A 21,765-nucleotide genomic window follows, 5' to 3' on the forward strand; every position below is an offset into this window, starting at 1 on the left:
TATCAGTGTCAAATTGCAGAGTTAATTACTGGCAAATATTTCCAGACGACTCCTACCATCTCCCAATATTTCTGAGTATTACTGTGCCTTCAGGTACTCAAAGTGTTCGTAGTGACTGTAGGCTTCCCCTACATCTCAGCCTCAGGCAGAAATGCCAGTCGGTTTCTGGTACATTTTGGCCCAAATACACGAATACAGACAAAAACAAACAATAGCATGAAAAAAAACAACAGCTGAAACAAAGGACAACAACTGCCTCTGAAAATGCTTCTAAAGGATGAAGATACAACAAAAGGATGTCTCCAGCAGGCTCTTACAGCCAGGCAATATTGAAGGAATTCAAAGTGACTGTAGTTACAGTACGCTTCCCACACATCTCGGACTCGAATCAGTAACGCCGAAAGCGGCAGTTTCATGCGGACAGGACTTCACGTGGAAGAGAAACTGAAAGCGACAATGCCATTAAATATCAAAGAGGACCCTTCATCAAAAGGGTGCCTGGAGTGGCACACACTCTACTGCTGAACTACAGGAGCAGGGAAAAACAGACCTGTGAGAGAGAGACAAATTAATAGCAGTGGCAGTCATTTCCCTGTAGGTTTCAGTACACTCTGTAACGATATTATGAGAAATAATCAAAGGCACGAGAACAAAGTGGCCCATTTTTATCCGTCTCCGGCTCCTGAAAAGGTTCAGACAAGGGTGAACCATTAGGGCTATGCCTTTCTGCCATTAAAAAATAAACCCACTCACCAAGTATGATATGCTGAATAGCAAAAAAGGAGGCATATCTAATTTATGTACCCTGGTATGTGCCACCCCATGCATACTGTATTCCAAGGATGAGTTTAATATCTCATTGTTATTTATGTATAATGTTAAATAATGCACAGGGACACCACATGGTGGCAAAATCTATACTCATCAGCAATGCAGTTGGTGTTTTTGTAAGAAAACAAACCAGTGTGCGGCTGAACTGAGCTCTCACAAAGTCTATGTGCATGACCTGCAATATATATATATACACTGCTATAATCTAAATAAATGTTCTAAATATATATTTTAACATTGTGTTTATTAGGGGTGCATGCTGAATCAGCAACCCATATATTTTTTGCAAACTAATGGGAAAATTAGGTTGTTCAGTACTGATATTTCAACTGATGATTACAGCTAAATTCAGTGACTAATGGTGGATATATGCATTTATTCCAACTCACTGATATAGACAGCACATTGCATAACAATATATAATACAAAGACTGAAGGTTCATTAACCATTGCCATGGCCATTAAAGTATTATAGCAGGACTCAACAGCACTTTCATATACATTTAGATGTCAATCTGGACCAGAATATTTGAAATGTATCTGTATAAAATAATGCTATTTAAAATAAACAATGGTCCATATTCTAAGTCACTCTAAATGAATTGCCCCACTGTATTGTGACAGTAAGTGTCCCTGAGTTAGTTCAGCATTTTCCCTTGATGACAGGTGGAGGTGATGGGAAAAGGAGATGAAACATGATATATATCACATCACATTACTCTCCCCAGCTTCTAATGCACAGCGCTATAATGAAATAAGTTATTTTTAAAGGTAGGCAAACGAATTTAAATGCACATGGAATATGAGAATTTTGTTTTTAAATAGACATGATACAATGAATCATGCTTAACATTGACATACTGTGAAAAGATAACTTTTTTCAGTGCATTAATCTGGGGATTTGGAGCATCTACCAACCTACACACTGTGAAATAAGACAACCCAGTCGGTTTCATATTTTTGTGGGCTGCCAAGTCAGAAAACATGATGAGTCTCTGAGTCTCTCCATTCACCGTCCTCGATCTGTGTTTACATGAGACTTCAAGACCAGATTAAACAGAGCACAGACAAATAAAAGTACAAAATAATTGGCAAAAATGAGAAAGTAGAAGAAAGAGAACCAAGCAAAAGTGGCTAAAAGAAGAACTTCAGAGTGAGTGAAGAGTTTTCAAATGTAAAAAACTAAATAAAGAAAAAGCATGCCTCTGCAGCACAACTCAGGTTCAGTTCGGATAAAGCTTTGCACTGAAGTATGAAGAAATATCACAGTATGCAAACCACTGAGCCACTGTTCCCAAACCCCAAACGACTCCTTCCTTGTGCCTTGCTCGTACGGCAGCATTGGTATGGGTCCACTGACAGTTTCACTAGCCACAGTGGTGCTTGAGTGTTTTGCTGTCGTTATGGAATCAAAACAAACACTGCCCTGTGCCTGTCAACAGTGCCCTTTGCAACAGCCTCTCCCACTTCAGAGCATTTTTCAAAGTTCAACTAACGGTAGAATTAGTTGAAGCTAGGGGGTGGAGTTACCCTTTAAATGTTGAAGTGTAGTTTGATGTCTAGGATTCTTTTTTTTATTAAATATATAATTAAGACGCATGCCTAAATCTGTTGAGGTTTGTGAACAACTTTCATTTCACAGATGTTCAGATCTCCTGTTGAAATTTAGAGCAGCTGGAGATCCTTTGGAGATGATGATGATGACGATGATGAAGATACAAAAGAGTTGATTCACATGCCAACTCCTCAGCCCACTCCCTAGGGATGTCAGTATCATGCATTTGTGCTGTTTTACCTTTGTGGTGACAGTAGCAGCTAACTGTGGTTAGTGAAAGCAGTCATGGTGGGTCGATTATCAGACTGATGTTTCTGCAGCGTTAAAAACATGAAGAAACTCAGAGTGGTCCTCTTCCTGCCACAATCCAGAGACGCGAACCTCAACAATGAGAACACACCGAGCGTCAACATAAGACAATAAACACGATTATGATGTTTGACACTGAGCTGTCAATGGGGAAATTCATGCATAATGATGAGGTTTGCCTTTAAGTTCACCTCTCCCATCCTGCTCTGGAAACATAATGGAAATATGTGCTTGTTTTTGGTGTTTGCGAAATAACACAATTGTTTGTGAATATCACATGGCTCATCTCTGAGTAGCGCGTGACAGGGGACTGCTGAGCTCCACATTAAAACTAGGATAATTCATCATCTATAGTTTAAAACTATATATATACAGGGGTTGGACAATGAAACTGAAACACCTGGTTTTAGACCACAGTAATTTATTAGTATGGTGTAGCGCCTCCTTTTGCGGCCAATATAGCATCAATTCGTCTTGGGAATGACATACACAAGTCCTGCACAGTGGTCAGAGGGATTTTAAGCCATTCTTCTTGCAGGATAGTGGCCAGGTCTCTACGTGATGCTGGTGGAGGAAAACGTTTCCTGAATCGCTCCTCCAAAACACCCCAAAGTGGCTCAATAATATTTAGATCTGGTGACTGTGCAGGCCATGGGAGATGTGCAACTTTACTTTCATGTTCATCAAACCAATCTTTCACCAGTCTTGCTGTGTGTATTGGTGCATTGTCGTCCTGATACACGGCACCGCCTTCAGGACACAATGTTTGAACCATTGGATGCACAGGGTCTTACTGGTGCAATGTGCAGTTAATGAAGATTGGCACCAGGCTGCTTCAATTTAGCCATGAAACCTCCCACACTACAATCACAGGTGTTTCAGTTTCATTGTCTAACCCCTGTAAATATATATATATATTTATATATCAAACCTCAGTGCTAACAGCAGGTGTCAGTTCAAGTATTCCAGTTTCTACTTTAATATATACATTTAATTTCAATTCCTAATTTAATGTGTAGAACCTCCAAACAAGAAAGCAAATGATGGAGTCTCAGTTCTGAATCCTTCGGTTCTGTTCTTATTTCTTGAGCTTTTATTTGCTTGTTAAAATTGGTGAAACCTCAAAAGAAAAAACCAAACAAACTTGCAGTAATTCAAAACTCCACTGCACTATTCCTCTCCTCTCACTGAATCACAACTGTTGAAGTGTCAGTGCTATCACCGAGAGATCACGAGGTCGACCCCTGATGATGCCTGTCTGCTAGAACAATCTGATTAGCGGTGCTATCCTGCTGGTCTGCAGTGATATCAAAGAAGTGCTTAGGGCATCAAATGCCTTCAAAATCATTCTACAATCCTTCATTATCAGCAATTCTCAGTTATATAAAGCTGAATTCAGGTGCTTATTTGGTAGCTTTATGGTTGAAACTTCCAGTTCCACCTTAAATGCTGCAGTAGCCACACTCTAGAGCATAATTGCTTCACCATTTAATGTTGAACTGATAATTCACTAGTTAACCAATGAGATATCAGCATACTACTAGCAATTTCTTTATGATTTTAATAAAGTAATGGAATAATAAATAATACATTGAAACTATATTCAACCAAGGTAATACACCACTTATCATAGTTTTTAAAGGAGAAAAGACTGACATTTGTGGCTTTGTTTGACTGCATGTCTGGCCATTTTGCCCATGAATCAATAGGCAAAGATAAAATTATTATTTATATATGTATGTGTGTGTGTGTGTGTGTGTATATATATTTGAAGACAAAGAGATATATGAAAGTAAGTGCATGATTGAAATAGAAAATATTGTTCCTCAATAAAGTCCCCTTAGGTACCATTAAACATCTTTATCATACTAATATAACTCATTATATTAGATTGCAAACATTTTAGTATCAGTGTAGCTCAATCAGCTCTTTCAGATTGACTTCTACACCTCTAATGGGTTTTAAAGGCTTTTGCTGCCAGTCAAAGGACAGCCATGCGATTGTGGCTGTCCTCACACTTCTGAAATGAGCCATAGCTAATGAACTGTATATGACGTGCACCTAAGCCACGTTTCTTCCTCATGTAATTAAAGCACGGAAGAGACAACATGAGCATTCTTTAATTGGAGTCTCTCTGCCATAGTTCTCTCAGCTGATTATATGCACCCTCAATACAGGAAAATGATATGTGATGCTTGGCAGAGTAAGAAACGCAAATTAATTTTCATCACAGCACATAAAAGAACTATTTCACAGTCAAAACTAGGGTAAGATTAGTCAGAGCCGTGAGGGAGAGGGCACAGAAAACCAGCTCTAAATCATTTCTAAGACCTCATTACGACTCCTAATATCATTATTACTATTATTACCAGTAGCGTTAATGGGGAAAATTTATGGTTCATACAATGTAATCTAATGAATTCATAATGAATCATAAAGCCTTGTTTTATGCTTCTTCAGCATCCTGATATGAACACACAACATGTGCCATGTTAATGGGCAAGATAACAGCGCATGAAGATATCATTATTTGCATTAGTGCCAAAATGAGTTACAGAACACTGTATGGCCAAGGTTGTAGACAGTTATTATAATTAGTAAATACAGCTGCTTATAAGTGCAACCTTTTTGGAAACCGTCTCTGAACAGTTCACAAACATCTTGTCTTGTATCTATACGAAAACCATAAAAATATGGAATGGGATGCTCTGGAGCAGCTGCGCATGAACATAAGCTCACCATGCCCAATGGCAAGCATCTGTAAAAGTGGTTTAAAGCACCCCAGCATTAGACTGTGTGGAGTGGAATTACTTTCTCTGGAGTGATGGAACTCGATCCAAATACATTTTGGAAGTGGAGCTGGAGTGGTGCTTATGATCCAGAACTAATTTCCAGAACGAACTGGTGACCTCACCAATGCTCTTGTGACTTAATGGTATCAAATCCTCAGAGAATCCATGATAATGATATCTTCATGCACAAATTTACACAAATTTTAATATTTAACATCTTCTTTAGAGATTGTAAATACATCAGCAAATCTCTGCAAATGTCCTAATATTGTACTATTGTAATATTTTACTGCCGAGGCTAGACAATGATTCATTGATGAAGTCTTAATTATAAAAATACATATCACGTATTCTAGTTTACATCTTGGTGGATTTGCTAGTGCCTGATGGATCATCTAAATGAGTAAAAAATACATCTGTTTTATCTATAAGGGAAAGCTACTGTATGCTTAACTGGAAAAACATAACTCTATAACATAATGATTAGGTCAAACATCCACCTCCATGCCTAAACTCCAGTTAATACTCCACCGGCGCTCTTTATCCTGATCAACTCTGCTAATTTTAGTGACTGAATTTGCCAAGTTTTCTGGAAGCTGTATGAATAACAATATGTGAGCATTGTGCTTTTTGTGTCTTCACAATCAGGAGCAATGTGTTTATTCATTTTTATTTATAAACAGATGGATCTGTTTATTACCATATGCCTAAGTGGGAAAAAAAGCCTATCACTCACTCACAAACACACTTGCGAACAAATGCTCTCTCACACTCTTGCGTGCGCAAACACACACACACAAAGTCAAGCCAGGCTAGACTGTACTCCCGGCTGCTGTCAGCCATCGCCTGTGTGAGGTCATTTACGTCACCGCGCTGCATCAGCTGAAAAGGAGTTTGGACATGCAAGACGAACCGCAGCCTGGTCCAGTTCATTTCCCTCACTGACCATTACACATCTCTCCAATTACCCAGCAGTCGTTATCGCAGCACAGTGTTGATTATAACCTGCAAACCCTATGACCTCTCAGAACATCTCCACTACAAATTTAATACCACCTTAAAAACAACACCTCCCACTCTATACCCAGAATACAGCAAAATATCACAAAGTACCTGCTAGAATATCTATAATCTTCAACGAGGAAATATTACAAAAAGAATTAAAGTGTCATGTATAACAAAACGTAAAAAATAAATATAAACGCCCGTTTATTTTTAAAAACGGAGATTTTCCTCTCAAGTAGGGGGCCATAGTACATCTTAAACAGGGTTCAACACATGGGAGAATCACAGAGGTGTTAATCCCAAATCACTCCATATTCCCTATGTAGTGCACTAGGCAATTCATGAAATTACTGAATCTAATTATTAATTATAATCATACACAAGATAAGATGTAAAATATCCAATGCCAATCCATTAGAGCATCACATAGGGCCCACCCCACACTCTTCCTTTATGATCCGATCAGCAACCAGCTACCCTTAACATCTACAGTTACTAATTAAGCCCATCACATGGGTACCCAAACCACCCACTGCATCACTAGCTCTTCACAGGTTTCATCAGGTAGGCACCTCCCCTCATTAGTGTTTCGCTGAATTAAGCCCACGACACCTCCAGAAGACTCAACAGTGAAGTCTGGCGTCCCAAACCCACCCCCCTCCAAGCTAGATTTACAGTCCTATCTTACCCTTTACCATCCAGAACCGTAAACCCACACTCGCCTCCCTGGTTACTAAGGCTGTACCTAGCCCTACTGGCACCGTTAATGCATACTCAGTGCCATCAGTTCCATGTGATCTTTAGGTGCAACATCACCAACCACCACAACAGCACCTCTACAGTGCATTTCCGCAACTAGTCTGTGTTCTCCTTATCCACAACCACTGACTAGACCTTTCAGCTGTTTCTGATAACTCCATCAGAGCTGCCCTTAATTTCCAGCCCCTGATGCCAAACTGCACAAGCTACAAATCCCCTATCACCTAACTCCACTGGTCTAACATGTGCCTGCCACCCATGTTCCCTCACCTCAGCCACCAAGTCTGTGTACTTCAGCTTCTTCCTTTCGAATGATTCATCTACTGCATCCTCAGATGGAACTGTTAACTTTATGAAATAAACTATCCGTTTACTTTCAGAGTACAGCACCATATCTGGCCTCAATGTATTTAAGGCAATGCACTCTGGGACCTGCAGTTTTTTACCTACGTCCACCAGCAATTTCCAATCTTATGCTTCGCCCCATCTACCATGTACACTGTAGTTTAATGGCTTATGAACTTCACTATATAGGGAGTGAGCAAGTATTTGAATTTCAGCCAGAGACAGGCATGCTGTGTGATATCAGTGTTTCAGAAAATATCAGTTTTCTTTCTTCCACATGAGAACAGTGACAACAACGTTTTCAAAAATCTCCAACTTGAAGAGTGTTTTTCAAAAACCTCCATTTTCAGTTATTTAAAACGCAGACACAAACCTCCTTTTTAAAAAAATAAATGGATCCGTGTGTACAGGGCTTTTTATTAACCAACATTTACGCCTATATTTTCAATTTCACTTTAGGTTTTGCTGCAGTTAGGAATTTCCATTTTGACCATGAGGTTTGGTGCATCTCTTCTAAATGTACAACTTTCTCTTGACCTCCTCCTCAGGTGTGAAGCCATCTCTATAACCTAAGGCCCTTTAACTTGTATTAAGCACCATTGTCCCTAGATGACCCTCCCCCCTGCATTGCGAAGAATGATCTGCAAAGTTGGCATGTAATTTACTTTTACAATTCCCCACCCCAAAGGGGATGAAGCACTTAATGAAGAAGCAGTGACTGAAAGTAGGCCAGTGGGCTAAAACAGTGGGGTGGCAAGGAGGGAGGAGTCAGGCTCTGGCTGCTGAAAATTCTGGGGCAGGTTAACTCTATCTCCGGCTCAACAACAGTCTTCTGTTTCGGTTGGACTTGGACTTACAGGTGTTTCATCAAACCTTCCTTAAAGATGATTCAAATGAAGATGACCCCTTGAGCCACAGAGGTAGATTTCTGTACCAGAATTTGCCAGGAACTCATTGCAAACTGACAATCCCTTTTGTAAAACCCAATTATTTCACGTGCAAATGAGCAAAACTTTATGTTGCAAACGTTCTGTTTCTGAACCTAAAGCTTAGGCCAAACAAGGCAATCAGGTTATGTTTATACATAAGTTTATGCATGTAATCTTTCTCATATTGTTTGGATTTCACAAAAGCAAAACCAAAGTTTCAAAGTCTTGAAACTGCTTGAAAAAAGCAATAAAGCATTGTGAGGAGCGAGGGAGAGAAAACTGAATTTTGCTTTAACTATGACCTGCATGATACAACAGGGAAAAGTATAGTGTGCACTCTGTGTGTGTCCTCTGTTGTGTATGTATACTCATTATTGAGCATACTAATTATAGGAAGTCATTTTTATACTGCTGTATACTCACTCACTGCTAAAATTCAGTACAACTGCATAATGTACCTTGTCTGTCTCTATGTTTCTAAAAACATGGAAGAAAAATATTACTCCATTGTAGATGGAATACATTGTAAACAAAAAAAGTCCAAGTCATTTCCTTCAACAGCATACGTTCAATGAAATAAACTTGGCGTACACCATCTGTAATTGCTTTAAAATGCATTCTGTGTTTTGTTGATATGAAGCTGAGCTGAGATCTGAAAAACATTAAGTCAAGGACACACACCACCACATCTGGGCTTATTAGCTTTAAGTCCATATTAAACAAATCTTTTGGAAAAATTGCTAATATTCTACTGTGTTATTTACTGCCTGAACACATGCTTTTATTGCACATCCATCTGTTAGCCATATCCTGAGAACACCAAATACTCTGAAAACTCAGGAGCACTTCTTCAGGTGTGTAATGAGCACATGTATGACAGTGATAAGCAGATTGTATACTGGACAAACTGGGGGTCAGCTGTTTCAAAGTATTAATCAAATACATTCAAAAATAATGTCTGGCGTCAAACGCTGTCAAAACTTCAAAAATCCACCGCTAAATTAATACAGTATACTTATGGAAACTAAGCTGCAAAAGCTACCAATTTTAAATTATTTTGTGATGTCATAAAAACATCCATATACTTTTATTGTTGAAACTATACCTTGTACTGTTTTTTCTATCTATTTATGTATGTATTTATTATTTTGGGACATGATTTGAAAACACCAGCTGCCCTTTATATTGAACAGAAATACTCTAGAAGTATTTATAATAATAATAATCCAAAAATTATTGTTACATTAACCTTCAGTGAAATTCTATCATTTGTAATGTATCTTTCTGAAGGCACAAGGTTTGGTCCCATCTTCAAAGATGTTTGCCTTTAGCAGTTTAGTTCCAACCTGAATGTTTTTTTTTCTTGTATTTTTCACAATCCAAGGCAGCCAATCAGAAAATAGACTATTTACATCTTTCTTAACGGCCTGCAACAACAACAGCCTTTTTCTAAGGTATGAAGCTGTAAAAAGTGTTTGGGTAAAAGTGAATTACAATCATTTTGGAACATAAACCCACACAAACATTATAAGTGTATCTAACAGAGAAAATAACTACAAGAACAATGTAGAATTATAGGCTGTTTGAACTATGCGAGTGAAAATATGTGAGTGAAAAATCTGGTGATTTAGGGGCATTTTTCAGAAAAGCTCTGCAATAAAATGCTTCCAGATGATCAACGCGTGAGGTGAATTTTCAATTGATTTAAAACTGGCATCAAGACACGTCTGGGCAATGTGTTGCTGGATCAAAGTGCCCTACCTCCTCAGCCCCTGGGGATGGCGTGGTTGCCAACTGTGCTCCAGGGGCTTTTCTCACTGCTTCTGAGAATGACACCCCCATTCCAGCAACAAGTCCTAGAAAGAAAAGAAGAATCAGTCACTGAAGCATTAGCCAAGAGGCTTCACTTTATATATATATATATATATATATATATATATATATATATATATATATAAAAACTCGCTTTATGTCCAAAAAGCTTCCATTTCTGTGTCCGCTGACCTTTGGGTACATCTACTCTCTCAGATCACTGGTTGCAGCAGAAACTAAATGTGGAAAACAGGGTATTTCAGGTAAGGGCAACCAGGTACACTTGGAAATTGAAAAATTGAGGCTACACAGTGATGAATAGAGGAAGAGAAATTTGCCCTATGAGCTTCAGTCATGGACACTTTGATGTCCTGACAAGTCAAGCACCCAGCCAAGTTACTACAGGTGAGCTATGAACAGCTGACACACAGAAGCGCAACACAAAAGCACCTATAAAACATAAAGCACCTGGCAAAATTTTCTTTGCCTGCCAAAATATATTAATGGATATCTGAATAAAGCAGAGTGCAAGGAGTCAGTGATGAGATCAGTTAGGTGTAGGGACCCCCTTAGGCAGTACTACTGAACCCGATTATTTATTTTCTGATGAAACACCAGTGTGAATCGGCAAACTCAGCAGTGAAAGAAACTTGCAGTGTTGTTTAATGTTACAGCAATTATTGTAAAACAGCAAGTCACAATCTAGAGCATGGGTTTTCCAGGTGCAATGTATATGTTGGTTACTAAAATTTAATTATGTCCCTTTCATCGGGAGCTTGAGAGTTTGATCCCCAGTCATGCTGCTGCCAGCCAAGGTCTGCAGTCCAAGAAACCACAGTTGGCTTTACTCAATCTTTGTGTAAGGTGGCCCTACCTCTCTTCCCAATTACTCACCATGGTGACCGTCTACACCTGTGGCACTTTTCCAGCACAACAGCAGAATTAAATAATAGGGTGTCCTGCGATATGCTACATGACTATCTTCCCATTGGAAAAGCTTGCCCTTGATCCAATATGGTGGCTTTCAAGATGTCAGCCATGTTCTGGGTATAGCCTAAAAAGGCCCCCCTCAACCATTAGGTAAAGGAGTGTCCTGCAACTTTTGACACACCCTGTATATAGTAAGTGACTACAACACACTAACATTACACAGCAGCAGGGCCCATTGCTTGTTATTGATGTAGCTGCTTTTGTGTATCTCAAAAATAAGTACTATAATTAATATCTTCATCTTGTGTGATAAGGATGTTGATCAGTGCCTGTTGGTATGACAACACATAGAACATGTTACCAAATTTAAAAAGACTGTCAGAGAGTAGAAAACTGAAGAAGGTCACAAAGAGTATCTATTATAAAGCAACAACACCCAAACTGTTTAGAAAACCCACTGCCCTCAAGGACAGCAGCTGCTAGGCAACAAGGCCAAACCCTGAAATAATGAAGGCCAGAAATATTTCACTGATGAAAAGTTGCTACATGTAGACTTGCTCTTTTTAAAATAACTGCAAATAGCTATGTGAGTATGAATAATTTAATTGCCAACGAATATTTTTATTATTTCAAAAAAAGTTGGAAATTGTCGCGTTAACAAAAGTAGTGTAGATACATTATGTATATAATTTTCTTTTTACAAAAGAGCTTCATCCTTTTCAGAATTGCAGTGGGTCCAGAGCCTACTTTGGACAGGGCATCAGTCCATCACAGGGAACCCACACTCACAGCTATTAACACTTTCACATGGCCAATCCACTTACAGATGTGTGCACTTTTGTTTTTGAACTGTGGGAGGAAAATTGAAAATTGAAATTCACACATTCACTGTGGAAAACACATAAAACTCTTCATACTCACAGAGGCAGGGTTTGAAATCAACCTCAGGACCCTGGAATTATGTGACCAGTTTAGCCACTGTGCCACCCGTAGGTTTCGAAGTAAATTAAAGTTCTAATTAATTAAATTATTCATTTATTTATTTGTCTGTAACCGCTTTGCGGACCCACTGGGGCCCTGGACAGGATAAGCGGTTACAGATAATAAACGAATAAATGAATGAATGAACACACCCTAGAGGGAGTGTCAGTCCTTCACAGAGTGACACACACACACACACCTATGGACACTTTTGGATAGCCAATCCACCTACCAACTTCTGTTTTTGGAATGTGGAGGAAACCCACACAGACACAGGGAGAACACCAAACTCCTCAGAGACAGACATCCAGAGCGGGGCTCAAACCCACAATCGCAGGACCCTACAGCTGTGCATCAAAGTAAATTTCAATGTTTATTTATAAATATATTTGTCATATATTTTATTGTACTGCTTTATAAACAGGATTCAAATGGTGACACTTAATTGTCTGAACTTTATTTGTGCTGTGTACATCTATTCATGAAACATGCCTTGGTATACATTTATACTTAGGTGGATTAACAAAAAAGCAGAAAATTAAGACTGCATATGCAAAGACATGCAAAGATTTATTTTAAGAATAAAAAGAAAGAGTTTCTTTGCACATAGTTCTGCCCAAAAGACTAAAGTCCATATGCACAGTGTGAGCTGCTTTTGGAGATGTCAACACAACACATGTTTGAGACATATGTCAGGAAGTCTGTGCTGTGGAGACATGTCTCTGTGGTTGACACAGTTGCTTCAAACAGTCATCCCTTTGAATATGAGTTTTAGTTTTCTTCAAACGTCCACAAATATTGAACTGGAAATATTAATAAAATAATGTTAGTTTAACATATAAAAAATTCTGTGTGTAGAGGCCTTAGAAGTGGTTTCATGTATGGGTTCTGTTACCTTCCCAGACTATTAAAATGTGACTTCAAAAGCCCCTGCTAGGACAGAAGTAGGAGATGCTAAACCTTATTCTTGTTTGCTTTGGTATAATCATTCTTTCTCAATTTCACAGCAATTCTTATAGAGAATGTAAATGTTACCAGATTTGCCAAAATGTGGTTAAGTGTGGGCTGTAAAATAAATAAATATTAATAATATGTATTTTAGAAACAATGCATGGCAATAGCTCCTGTGGCATGTTTTCAGTGACACTCAAACTCTGAAACTTATCTGTAGACTTTAATAAAGGTCATAGAAGCGTTTGTGAATACTGCTGAACACATACAAATGGGCCAGACAGTCAAGGATGATCAAACCAATTCAAACATTCAAGATTAAAAACGTATGGCTTGCGACAGCAAAAGCAGCAGAAGTCTCTGGAAACAAAAGAGCAATAACATATACTCCTACATTTAGCAGTTTTAGCCAACAAAGCTAACAGCCAACACTCAAACAAAGAAGTGTGTAGAGTGAAAAAAGGCTGTATTGTTCAGGTCCCACCACTGCTCATACAACCCTTTATGGCATCCTGACCTTCCAGAGGAGCTGGAGGCTGCTTCTGTAAAATCCACTGACTCGAAGAAACTGTTCTCACCCTCTACTTTTAATGAAAGGTGAAAGTTTGTCACAGGTTTCTTCTAATCTGTGAAATCCTGCCACCTTTGAAAAGGTAACTGCAAGACATGTTGATCTTGTCACATTTCTTAAGTCGGGTTCTATACGCTGCTGTCAGATGTAAAGGATCGAGTTTGATTCATAAAGGTGAATGGATGAATCGCTACTTATTTTTCTTCTAAATACACACTGTTGAAGTTTTAAAATGTCAAATCCATGTCAAAGCCATAAACAAATACGCCTGAAAACACAATGTACAAGTTTCCAACACCATTATTATTTGTGCTTAACTAATTAAGAGTTGGGGTAGCACGGTGGCGCAACATTTAGTGTCACTGTCACACAGCTCCTGGGGTTGTGGTTTCGAGACCCCGCTCCGGGTGACTGTGAATAGTTTGGTGTGTTCTCCCTGTGTCCACGTGGGTTTCCTCCACTCCAAAAAACACGGCGACTCAAAAATGTGAGTGTGTGTCGGCTGTGAAGGACTGGTTCCCTTGTGATTCGGGGTAGACACTGTGACCCATCGTGACCCTCAACTGGATAAGCGCATACAGACAATGAATGAATGAATTTGAAATAAAAAGAGATGTTCCTGCAGACAGGATTTAACAGGATTAAGATTTCCACATTGGGGCACTGTTAACCCCCAAATTTCTTTTGGTGTTTCATAAGAATGCTGCTTTACATCAATGAAATTGTGTGTACTTTTGACTTTTATTATCCTCTAAATATTTGGGGTTTATTTTCAGAATATCACACTAACTGCAATGTCTTCATTAAGTCAAGTCCACTTTAGGTTACACTGAGAGACATTATTAGTTTGAGTCTGATTAAAACCCCTGTGAGATTAAGTTACTCTTGCAAAAGCAGACACAATAGGGGGGCACTTACTGCATATCACCTGTACTGCTCTCAGTGTCCCCCCCCATCACTTCCAGGCCATTAAGTCCAGCGGGACAGCAATACTGATACTAATGCAATTAGGTCAAAGAGAAATTGAGATAGCCGTGTATTATCTGAGCTGAACCTGTCCCACACATCTCTATTCTGTGCCACTGATTGCCACTGCTGAATATAATAAATAACCACTTACAATTAAACTGAGCCCTCCATGTAATAAAAATGGACTTGCATCGACTAGAACACCAGTCACACTCTATTGTTCCTGTGAACACCAGACTGCATGCAGACCATTTCCTGGTGGCCAGTTCAAGCCAAGCATGTGCTATAGCTTTTAATTAACAACCGTAAGATGTGAGGCTCATTTTTCTTCATTCATTTTTCTATATGACTGGATTAGGATTAAACCAGATGGGGAATTGGGACTAGCAGGATACAATAGGGTTTAGTAAGTAGATGGGCTGCCCATTTGAGTGAATCTAATTAGAAACGTTATCAGATTCAGCATACAATATGAATTTAATGCTGGGTTATATATATATATATATATATATATATATATATATATATATATATATATATATATATATATATATATATAGTTTGTTTTAATGGTAGTGATATTTTAAGAAAATATCATTTATTGTAGTGAAATAATAATAGTACACAGCCTAAAGTATACTGACACCCCTCCTAATTACTGGGTTTGTCCATTTGAACCACACCAATTGCTAACAGACAAACACTGAAATAAAAGAGGCATGGACCTCAGTGACTTGTGGCACTGTCCAATTTATTACATTTCTGCCCTGCCAGAGCTTCCCTGGTCAACTGGAAGTACTATTTTTGTGGAGTGGAAAACCAGTTAAGCTATAAAATGGAGAGACAATCGAGTTCACAGGACAGAGTGCTGAAGTGCGCAAAAAGTGACTGTCCTCGATTGCAACATTTGCTATTGTGTTCTAAACAGACTTCCGTCCTTTCATGAAAAAAGTGCTGGCACACAAAGCAATGTCTATAAAGAAACAGTTTGGCTTCTACCTCAGCCCTATCCAACACCTTTAAGATGAAACGAACACCAGGACCGGACCTCACCACTGCTCTTGTGGCTGAATGAATGTGAATCCCTGCAATTACATTTCAAAATAAAGTGGACTGTTTTCACAGTAAAGTGGAGGATGCTATAATCACGAATAGGAAACAACTCTATTTATTATTTAACTTGTTTTTAAAAATAACATATTGGATGAGATATATTTGGGTCCACACATTTATATAACTTGTCTAATTTAAAACGTTTGATCACAGCAGCTGTCCTTCACATCAAGTGGAAATTTCATAATGAATGAACCAATAGAAATGCTTCAGATTTACATGAAATAAAATTTACCTTCACTTCCATTGAAAATTAAGTTTTCACTTCTCCTGTAATGTTAGTATTATGGCATGATTTAACTGGAAAGCAACAGTAAATATTACACACACATACTGCATATAAAATCTCATTTAAAATACATTTTAATTCCACTCATTTAAGTTGCAGCTCCAAAGAAATGCTTGAAATAAAACAGGATGTTCTGAATCATCAATACCAATGTGGCTAGAATGATCTCCACAGTGCACTGATAGGGTGATTTCTGAAGAAAGAAAGCATTATTTCGTACCTCTGAAATGAGCTGAAGTGTTGTTTGTGATTTAGAACTATCATCAATTGTTGGTACATTTTTAAGTTTATGCTAGATAATGGAATATTTCTGTAAGGACTTCAGCCACAAGAGTGTTAGTGACGTCAGGTGCTTGTGCTGGACGATTGGTCTTGGATCACAAACGTCCAAAACATCATTCTTGCTCAATCACTTTGGAGAATGAAGTTTCACTGCTACACAGCCCAGTGCAGTTGAAATGATTTATACTCCTCTAGTGCAGGCTTGAATTTTGGCAAAATTCACTCATTAAAAGTGACGTTCATGATTGTAATCAAAAAACACTTTTTTTTGGGAAAATTTCCTCACCATTTGCTAGCTCACAGGTCTATTTACATTTTCAAAACCAGTCTAATGTGTTTACAAAGACATATAGAGATTTATAAGAAAACTGAGAGAACTACAAACTTTAAAAAGCACAAACCGGGATGAGGATTTTTGCTCTATTCCTGCTAAATAGGCAGGTAATATTGATTTATTTTTGCTGTTCCGGATTGCTCAAAGTGGAAAGATCTCCAAATACAGGAGACAGCTAACCGGGCTCAGCACTGCAGAAACTGCACTGTGTAACACCCTCCCTCCTCCTCGAATTTAGCACTGTGCTATAAAAGCGAAATACACCCTTCGACTGTAGTGGAGCCCTGCAGCAAAATAATCCTACCTAATGTTGCTTTAACAACTCCCTCCAGTGTTATATCAATCACCACTAGAGTCTCTGGATGTTTTTTTTTTTTTCTCTCAGACGCTCAAGCATTAGTGAGATAGAGTTACCATGTGCTTGAACACTGTTGAACAGACTTGGCAGTAATGGAGTCTGCACAAATTGCAATATCAAGCCAGTCAGTGTGTGGCTTTGATCCTGGCTTCTTTGCCAGTGGCTCTCGGCAGGCTGACATTAAAGACAGGTTAATCAGTGCTGAGGTCGTCAGCTCTTTCAGGCCACAGCAAGCTCAGACTGAGAAGCGTGCGTTAGGCCTCCTGTGAATCACTAGAGAGTGGGTGCCTGATGAAACCGGTGATTAGGACATTAGACGCTGCAGCTTGCAGGAAGCTGTTTGAATTAATCGACCACAGAGTCACACGCTATTACATGTTGAACATTTCAGCACCTCACTGTTTGGTGCCTTTGTCAGGATGAAAGTACGTCAGTGCAGCGGAACGTACATAATCATTTTCCTGCCTACTCTACGCTGGCAAGGACAAAAAGCTAGTTAAGAGAAGAAGCTCAGTGGATAAAACATTTTCAGCTAAGGCTATGACACCAAGCTATTATGCAAATTATTGTGTACTAAGGTATTATGTAAACAGTCACAAAGATGTCTACATTACACTATGAGACCCATGTACTAGGCTTTATGTAGCAGAATGCGTTCACTACATGTCTGAAACCGGTTCTTAAGTACCTGAAACAGGTCTCAAGTACTGACACATCACTGTGACAGTTTCAATTCTGCAATAACTTTGTGTCATATTCTTAGCTGAAAATGTTTTATACCCAGACATTCTATTACTTAGCATTCTGTACCAGTTTTAGTCATTAATCAAAGGCATTATGCTACATGAATTCAGATTTTAAAATGGTGGACATCACTCCAACTCGTCCTAAAGGTACTAGATAATGCTCCATGACTCCAGAAAATGCAGCTTCCTTTCTGAACATACTAGGGTTATTTATACCTCTCTAGCTGAGAACTTAGGCTCATATGCTGCAGCTCCAGCATCCTATTGGCAATGGAAATAGAAAGTAGAATCTGTGGGGGCACAATTAAACACCAGCAATAAGTAAACAATGTAGATGAATGCACTAATCAAAAGCAGAAACCTTTGAAAGTATTTTGTCTTAGAAGCCAATCCCATCATGAGTCATTAGGGAATCATATTTGCACATAACATGAGTTTACTAAAAGAAAAAAGAAGACATGGAAGAGGTGCTGCTGATGGAACAAAAGTCTAGAGACAGAACATTTTATGTTGCCAACTAGCTGTACAAGTCTTTGATGATGTATGATTTTGTATTGTCTGCAAATACATACGTGACAGGCATTCAGACATTCACTCCCTCCCACTTTCTACCATCCACATGTGGAGACTGTATTCATCCACTATACTGTTATGTAGGCTCTACAGTTTTAAATAAGAGGAGCAGTGTGGAGGTCAGGAGTGCAGATGCATCAGCAGTCTCTACGGAAATGGCATGACATTTTCCAAGCAAAAGAACCCAGGCTGCTTTTGTCTCCTACTCTTGTTTAATTAACAAAAGCATGTTGCCTGGAATGTTGCTAAGAAATCATAAACCCATGGATTTATACGATACAAGACAAAAGCAATGGCGGAAGTCATTTCGTGTGCAGGTTTCAATTACATTTATGGCATTTGGCAAATGCTTGTATCCAGAGTGAATTACTGAAGCATTAAGTGTCTTTCCCAAGGACTCTCATTGGTTCAGTGTAGTTTTCCTACCCTATGCTGGAAAAACCAAGGTTCACTTCCATGTGGAAGGCAGTAGTTTCATCCAGTACATCATATCATCTGATACTTAGCCAGATGAAAAACAGAGGGACAGCATAAAGGATAGCAGTGTCCCCACAAACACAGAGCACAAAAACAATTAATGTTTGATCCAATAACATGATTTTTTTAAAGCCCTCCACTGAATTACCGTGATTAGACATCAGGACGTATCCCATTTGAGTGGGCAGTTTTGGAAGAGCAATTTGAATGGTGTGCACAGGATCAAAGACAACTTAAAAGGACCCTTTCCATCACGTCATATTAACGTAATCGAATCGATGAGTCTGGCTGGATCACAGTCCTCACAGGGGCAATGAGACATATGTACAAGAATTATGAACAAGCATTCACAAAGGATCAGCCCCAGCTTACATGTGACCGAGTCCTTGCACAGAGGAGTGTGGTGCAGAATACACTGCAACTCTTACAGGACGGTGAGTGAGAGAGTAGATTAGGAACTGTCAAAGTATTTTATCTTTACACAGTAATGTCCCAGTAAGACATCTGTGTGGTTTTACATACCACATTGACAGATCGTTATTGCATGACCATTCTACAACCATTTTTGTGCTTTCAAAACATTCAGATTTATGGGTTATGGAGCATAAAATCAACTGTATTTTGTTTAATTTGATATTTCTGTAGTATCTAGAAGAGGTAGTGAATCAGGGGGTGGGAGTCTTTTTTTTTAATGTATTTTTAGGTGAAAGGATGAGTAACGGGGGCTGAATCTTTAGAAAACGAAGCTAATTAGTGCAATGTTGGACACTAAGGATGACTTTGACTTGTCATCACACACACACAAGGTCTTTCCTCCACTATTAAAACATATGCCTGAATCCCAGGAAAACATCCTCATATCTAAAATAAGCCAGTGGAGTTAACACATATTAAAGTAATGATAGTAATGATGAATGATAGTTATATAGAGTGCTTTTCTAGACACTCAAAATGCAGTGAATTTCTTAGACATTAGTGTGTCACCTAAACCAACACCAAAATGGCTGATGCGACAGCAGCCAGTCTCCCTGGTACCCTCAACACATATCGGCTCTTTGGCAGTGAGGAGATGAGAGGGATTAATTATGCCAATTAAAGATGGAGGTGATTAGAAGAACTAAAGTGACCACAGCAGTAGATTTAGCAGGACTTGAGGGTAGCACACTACTGCTTTTTTTCAGGAACTCACATTTACGTCTCATCCGTAAGATGGAGCCGTTTGTTCAGAACAGTGTCCCTGTCATTACACATGGGCATTGGGATCCACACAGACCACAGGGACAGTCTGCCTGTTGGTTCATCAACACCACCTCTATCATTCACCCAAGCTTTCCTTGGAGGTGCAAGCTTCTGCATACCTTCAGTAGATGTCCATGTTCTAGTCTTCAGGTTCTGTGGCAATTGGCATAAGCTAGTTTCAAGACTTCACACATGTACTGAGTGCTTTTCAACAGCATTTATTCCAACTGCTTCAGAGAAAATGTCAAATACCTGTAACAATGTTTATGTATGTTTAGATATGTCTTACCATGCATAGCTCTGTAAGCACTTCCTAGGCAAGCAGAGTTGGCCACATCAATAGTGTATACTGGAGCATTGAAGACATCAGATAAAACCTGCAGCAAAAAGCATGAGGTCAAATCTTAGTGAGAAATACATTTTTGATAATGCTCTGTTAACAATAAAGGACACTTAATGGTTCTTGGAATGGATATTTGATTCTAGGAAAAACAAGGACATACAGTGTCCCTGATGTGAAGCACTGCTCTTATGGAGCAGCAACAACTGTTTAACTGTTACTGCTGCCCCCTTGTGTACACTTTTCTACCTGTTAAACACAACTGAGTGAGTCATTTTACTTATATGAGTTACGTTGGAAACTTTCATTTGTATGAAAGAAATGTTCCAGAGATTTTGAGGTAAACAAACAAGCAAGAAACGAGTTGTTCACGCATATCTCAGAAGAAAAGTTTTTAAGGGCGTATCCAAATTAGAAAATCAGAATACAGTTTTGTATTGCCATCTAGAGCCTTACTGAACTAATGATAATAGAACTGACCTGCAGAGACGTACAATGGCAAGCAGTATAGTGCTCCATGGGGAATCATTTAAGAGATTCACGGAAATTTGGTTCATACATACACATGGCATTTTATTTTCATTCAATCGATCTAATTGCCAGGTGGCACGGTGGTGCAGCAGGTAGTGTCGCAGTCACACAGCTCCAGGGACCTGGAGGTTGTGGGTTTGATTCCTGCTCCAGGTGACTGTCTGTTAAGAGTGTGGTGTGTTCTCCCTGTGTCTGCGTGGGTTTCCTCCGGGTGACTGTCTGTGAGGAGTGTGGTGTGTTCTCCCTGTGTCTGCGTGGGTTTCCTCCGGTGACTGTCTGTGAGGAGTGTTCTCCCTGTGTCTGCGTGGGTTTCCTCCGGGTGCTCCGGTTTCCTCCCACAGTCCAAAAACACATGTTGGTAGGTGGATTGGCGTCTCAAAAGTGTCCGTAGGTGTGAGTGAATGTGTGTGTTGCCCTGTGAAGGACTGGCGCCCCCTCCAGGGTGTATTCCCGCCTTGCGCCCAATGATTCCAGGTAGGGTCTGGGCCCACCATGACCCTGAACTGGATAAGTGGTTACAGATAATGAATGAATGAATGATTGCCAGTCAAAGTGGCCATTTAGTACAAAATGATTTTGAGCATTCATTAACAAATCATTTATTCATTTAAAATCAAAGCACACTTGTCACAAAAATACAGAGAAACCTCACTAAAGACAGGTATATATTCTTTAGATAAAGATGTCTAATTTGCAACATACTATCCTTGTATATGTTATTTTTTTGGTAAAGAATTCTTGACA

At 39.1% G+C, this 21,765-nt stretch overlaps 1 protein-coding gene across 5 annotated transcripts in view; it reads right to left on the minus strand.

Moving 5' to 3' along the window:
• The window catches only part of xylb (xylulokinase homolog (H. influenzae)), a 61,145-nt gene that overhangs the window by 8,321 nt on the left and 31,059 nt on the right, over nucleotides 1–21,765 (minus strand). For 3 of the 5 annotated variants that reach the window (XM_066684089.1, XM_066684093.1, XM_066684092.1), the window contains 2 exons: nucleotides 20,440–20,527; nucleotides 10,287–10,381 (listed from right to left, as the gene is read on the minus strand). In XM_066684089.1, coding sequence (XP_066540186.1) covers nucleotides 10,287–10,381; nucleotides 20,440–20,527 — 183 coding nt within the window. Of the gene's footprint in view, nucleotides 1–10,286; nucleotides 10,382–18,032; nucleotides 18,152–20,243; nucleotides 20,304–20,439; nucleotides 20,528–21,765 lie in introns of those variants that run through there. The other 2 variants (XM_066684090.1, XM_066684091.1) reach the window with 2 other exon arrangements.

Source organism: Hoplias malabaricus, chromosome 10 (assembly GCF_029633855.1).
Source record: "Hoplias malabaricus isolate fHopMal1 chromosome 10, fHopMal1.hap1, whole genome shotgun sequence".
In the NCBI taxonomy this organism is placed as follows: Eukaryota; Metazoa; Chordata; class Actinopteri; order Characiformes; family Erythrinidae; genus Hoplias; species Hoplias malabaricus.